The following is a 4,148-nucleotide window of genomic DNA, read 5'->3' as shown; positions in this document are numbered from 1 at the left end:
AGGTCTCCAGTCTGAAAAACAACCCTCCACCACCACCCTCTGTCTTCTACCTTTGAGCCAGTTCTGTATCAAAATAGCTAGTTCTCCCTGTATTCCATGAGATCTAACCTTGCTAACCAGTCTCCCATCGGGAACCTTGTCGAATGCCTTACTGAAGTCCATACAGATCACATCTATCACTCTGCCCTCATCAATCCTATTTGTTACTTCTTCAAAAAACTCAGTCAAGTTTGTGAGACATAATTTCCCACGCACAAAGCCATGTTCACTATCCCTAACCAGTCCTTACCTTTCCAAATGCATGTACATCCTGTCCCTCAGGATTCCCTCCAACAACTTGCCCACCACCGAGATCAATATGGGAAGTCCTAAAAAAAAATCCAGATACAGCCTGTGGGAAACTAAGAAAATGTCTCCAGCCCAAACTCTGGCTCTGTTCAAAGTCTGCCACTCAAGACTGAACGTGATGAAAATCCAGGTCCCAGAGCCATCAGAAACAACCTGCTAACTCCAGTTATCATGCGTGACCGTGGGCAGTAGCTAACTCTTGCCTTAACTACTCTTTCAGGTTGCAAACTGATGAAACAGACCATGAAGCTGGAGAACTCAGTCAACATACATGGACAGGAATCCAAATGCTACACTGTTGACCCTGTTTTACAGTGCCAGGTTGGATGCTCACCAAATCAGACAGTCCCAGTTGTCTATGGCTTTCATTGCCTTCCAGCCGGTATGTTTCCTTGGTTGTTTGTGTGGCTGTGCTGTCCAGTCTTTGTTATTCCATAACAGTGAATGATTTTGATATTATGGTCATTGCAGAATGAGGCAGACAAGATGACATTTGGTCGGTTACACCTGTGCCAACGTGTGTTAAGACCTGCCCAATCAGACCCACTCCACCCGTCCTTTCCTCATGAACCCAGTCACTAATAGTTTGCGCCTCTTTAGGGAGAGGTAGGCACTGCTGGGAGTGGAGCGCTTTATTTCCCCCTCTAATTCTGTTTTGATTTTAGTCCCTACCTTCTCCTTCACCTTTTTCACGTAAGCATTGCTCGCTCTGTGCTTTGCTTGTCACTGGTTCATTGGCCGCACAGGTGTCTTTTCTGGTGGTGGAATTTTAATAACATTATTTTCACTTAGTGTTTTTCACTGTATCTTGCATCTACACACATACAAGGAGGGGGTGCTGAGGAATATGAAATCCACTGCAATATGGCAGTAGCATTGGGGGAAAATAAAAGATGTGAATAATCAGGAGATTAGAATTTCTGAGAAAATAAAGTAAAATAAACCCATTTACTTATCTTCAAGTGTACATTCTTTTGGATATAATGCTGCAGCTGAGACCTAACCAACTGTTTACAGATGGTTAATATCTTTGCTTTTTAAAATGCTCAGCAGCATTTATTACCCATCCCTAATTGCCCCAGAGAGCAGTTAGGAGTCAACCACATTGCTCTTGGTCTGGAGTCACTTGTAGCCAGACCAGGTAAGAATGGCAGTTTCCTTCCACAAAGGGCTTTGGTGAAATAGATTTTTTTTCCTGACAATCGATTCACAGTCCTCATTAGACACATAACTCTAGATTTTTATTGATTTCAAATTCTACCATCTGCCCTGATGGGATTCAAACCTGGGTCCCAGGACATTGTCACAGGCTCTGGATTAACGGTCCAGTGATAACACCAATAGGGCATCGCCTCCCCTCTTTTATATTCTTTGCCTCTATTATTGAAACTGAGGATCCCATATGTTTTAATAATCTCTTCAACAGAAACAACTTTTTTACAACTCTATATAGAACAGGAAAGTGAGTTATGCAAGGCCAATAGGAGTAGATTTGAGGTTCGGAGAGCATTTATAAACAATTACTTGCTTTCCAATTTGAAGTGCGCTGATCCATCAGTAATTCTCATTGACCTCCACTTTGAGCCTATCACTAGGCATGTTGGTTTCGGAATTCTCTTCAATGTTTAAAAATCCCTATGTATACTTACTGTCAGTCGCATTCCCTGGCTTTGTGTTTTGCCCTTCCAATCCACAGTCCACCCACCTCCGCAGTAACAGAACCTTCCGTCAGTATTTTCTTGCAGTTTAAAGCTCTTCTCCTAAATGCACATTAATGGGACGGCATGGCGGCTCAGTTGTTAGCACTGCTGCCTCACAATGCCAGAAACTTGGGTTCTACCCCTCCCTCAGGTAACTGTTTGTGTGGAGTTTGCACGTTCTCCCCGTGTCTGCATGGTTTCCACCAACAGTCCAAAAGGTGTGCAGGTTCAGTGGATCGGCCATGCTAGATTGCCCATAATGTCCAGGGATGTGTAGGTGAGGTGGGTTAACCGTGGGAAATGCAGAGTTACAGGGATAGGATAGGAGGTAAGTCTAGGTGAGATATGTTTTGGAGGGTTGGTGTTGTTCTTCCAGGGATTCTGGACACAGTGGCACGGTGGCACAGTGGTGGCACGGTGGCACAGTGGTTAGCACTGCTGCCTCACAGCGCCAGAGACCTGGGTTCAATTCCCGACTCAGGCGACTGACTGTGTGGAGTTTGCACATTCTCCCCGTGTCTGCGTGGGTTTCCTCCGGGTGCTCCGGTTTCCTCCCACAGTCACAAAGATGTGCGGGTCAGGTGAATTGGCCATGCTAAATTGCCCGTAGTGTTAGGTTAAAGGGGTAAATGTAGGGGTATGGGTGGGTTGCGCTTCGGCGGGTCGGTGTGGACTTGTTGGGCCGAAGGGCCTGTTTCCACACTGTAAGTAATCTAATCTAATCTAATTCTATGATTCAATTCTAAGATTCTAAATCTCTTCACCTTTGTTACCTCCTTCACTTGAGGATACCAAATTGGTTCCCCACAGTTTAGTTGGATACTTTGGCACTATTTGAAGTTCTCCTGTTGTTCACTGCCATCATCATTATATGGGAATTGCTTTGAGATGCTTCTGGGAGTCTTGACAACAGTCTCCTTACCTCAGTTGAACAGCAGTGTCACTATAATACACTGGATAGCTTTACCCGCAGGCCAAAGTAAACATGATGTAATATTTTGCAGATTCTCAAGCAAATCCTAGCGATAAGTTGCTGGCGTCCACCACTTTTGGTCAAAAGACTGAAGACTTGATAAACACGGTTGAAGCTCACATCGCCTGTTCATGTCCTTCCAGCTGCAGTTAAGCAAAATGACTGGAATTTATGTCAATTTGATGCAGAGACTGTAACCAAATAGCCATACAACAGTTGCAATTGAAGAGATAAAGACGCAATGAAATAAGGACGCATTCAATAACTTTTAAAATGAATTAGTTTTAGATGCACTGAATTGTCATTTGTAGAACTCAATAAATCAGCTTTTAGCAAGCAATTTTATCATTGAGCACACACGTTGTATGTTCCACATAACCTGTGTTACAGTAAATCATTTTTTTTTAAATATAAGCTTTATTTACAAAAAGAGATGTTGGGGTATGCACTCTTCTCCCAGATCATTTAGTAACTGTTTGAAAGAACCACAGATATATCACAGATATACACACATGCATAACACAGACATATACACAGATATATCACAGATATACATGCATATATAACACAGATTTACACACAAATATATCACAGATATAAATACAGATATACACACAGATTTACACACGGATATATCACAGATACATCACAGATATACACACAGAAGTATCACAGATATATCACAGATTTACACACAGATATATCACAGATATATCACAGATTTACACACAAATATATCACAGATTTACACACAGATATATCACAGATACATCACAGATATACACACAGAAGTATCACAGATATACACAGAGATATATCACAGATATATCACAGATTTACACACAGATATATCACTGATATCTACTCAGATATATCACAGATTTACATACAGATATACACACCAGGAGGGTTTTATCTGTCTTGCTAGACAGTGGAACAGGAATGGCTGCTACAAGTAGTCTTGATGCTTCTTGACCAATGGAGGGAAAGTCCAGTGCAGTGTGTGTGTGTGTGTAGAATAGTCATACCAAATTCAAAATATTAACTCTGCTTTATCTCCACAGATGCTGCCCAGACTTGCTGATTTTCTCCAGCATTCAGACTTCCAGCATCTGCAGTATTTTGCA

At 42.2% G+C, this 4,148-nt stretch overlaps 1 protein-coding gene across 1 annotated transcript in view; it reads left to right on the top strand.

The window, feature by feature from the left end:
- LOC122554699 (vitellogenin-like) overlaps positions 1-3,353 on the top strand; it is an 87,758-nt gene extending 84,405 nt beyond the window's left edge. The window contains 2 exon segments of the mRNA XM_043700077.1: positions 569-730; positions 3,053-3,353. Of these exon segments, the coding sequence (XP_043556012.1) occupies positions 569-730; positions 3,053-3,174 (284 nt within the window). The 3' untranslated portion in view covers positions 3,175-3,353.
- The last annotated feature ends 795 nt before the right edge of the window (positions 3,354-4,148 follow it).

Source organism: Chiloscyllium plagiosum, chromosome 11 (genome assembly GCF_004010195.1).
Source record: "Chiloscyllium plagiosum isolate BGI_BamShark_2017 chromosome 11, ASM401019v2, whole genome shotgun sequence".
Classification (NCBI taxonomy): Eukaryota; Metazoa; Chordata; class Chondrichthyes; order Orectolobiformes; family Hemiscylliidae; genus Chiloscyllium; species Chiloscyllium plagiosum.
This window is presented reverse-complemented; position numbering and strand designations above follow the sequence as displayed.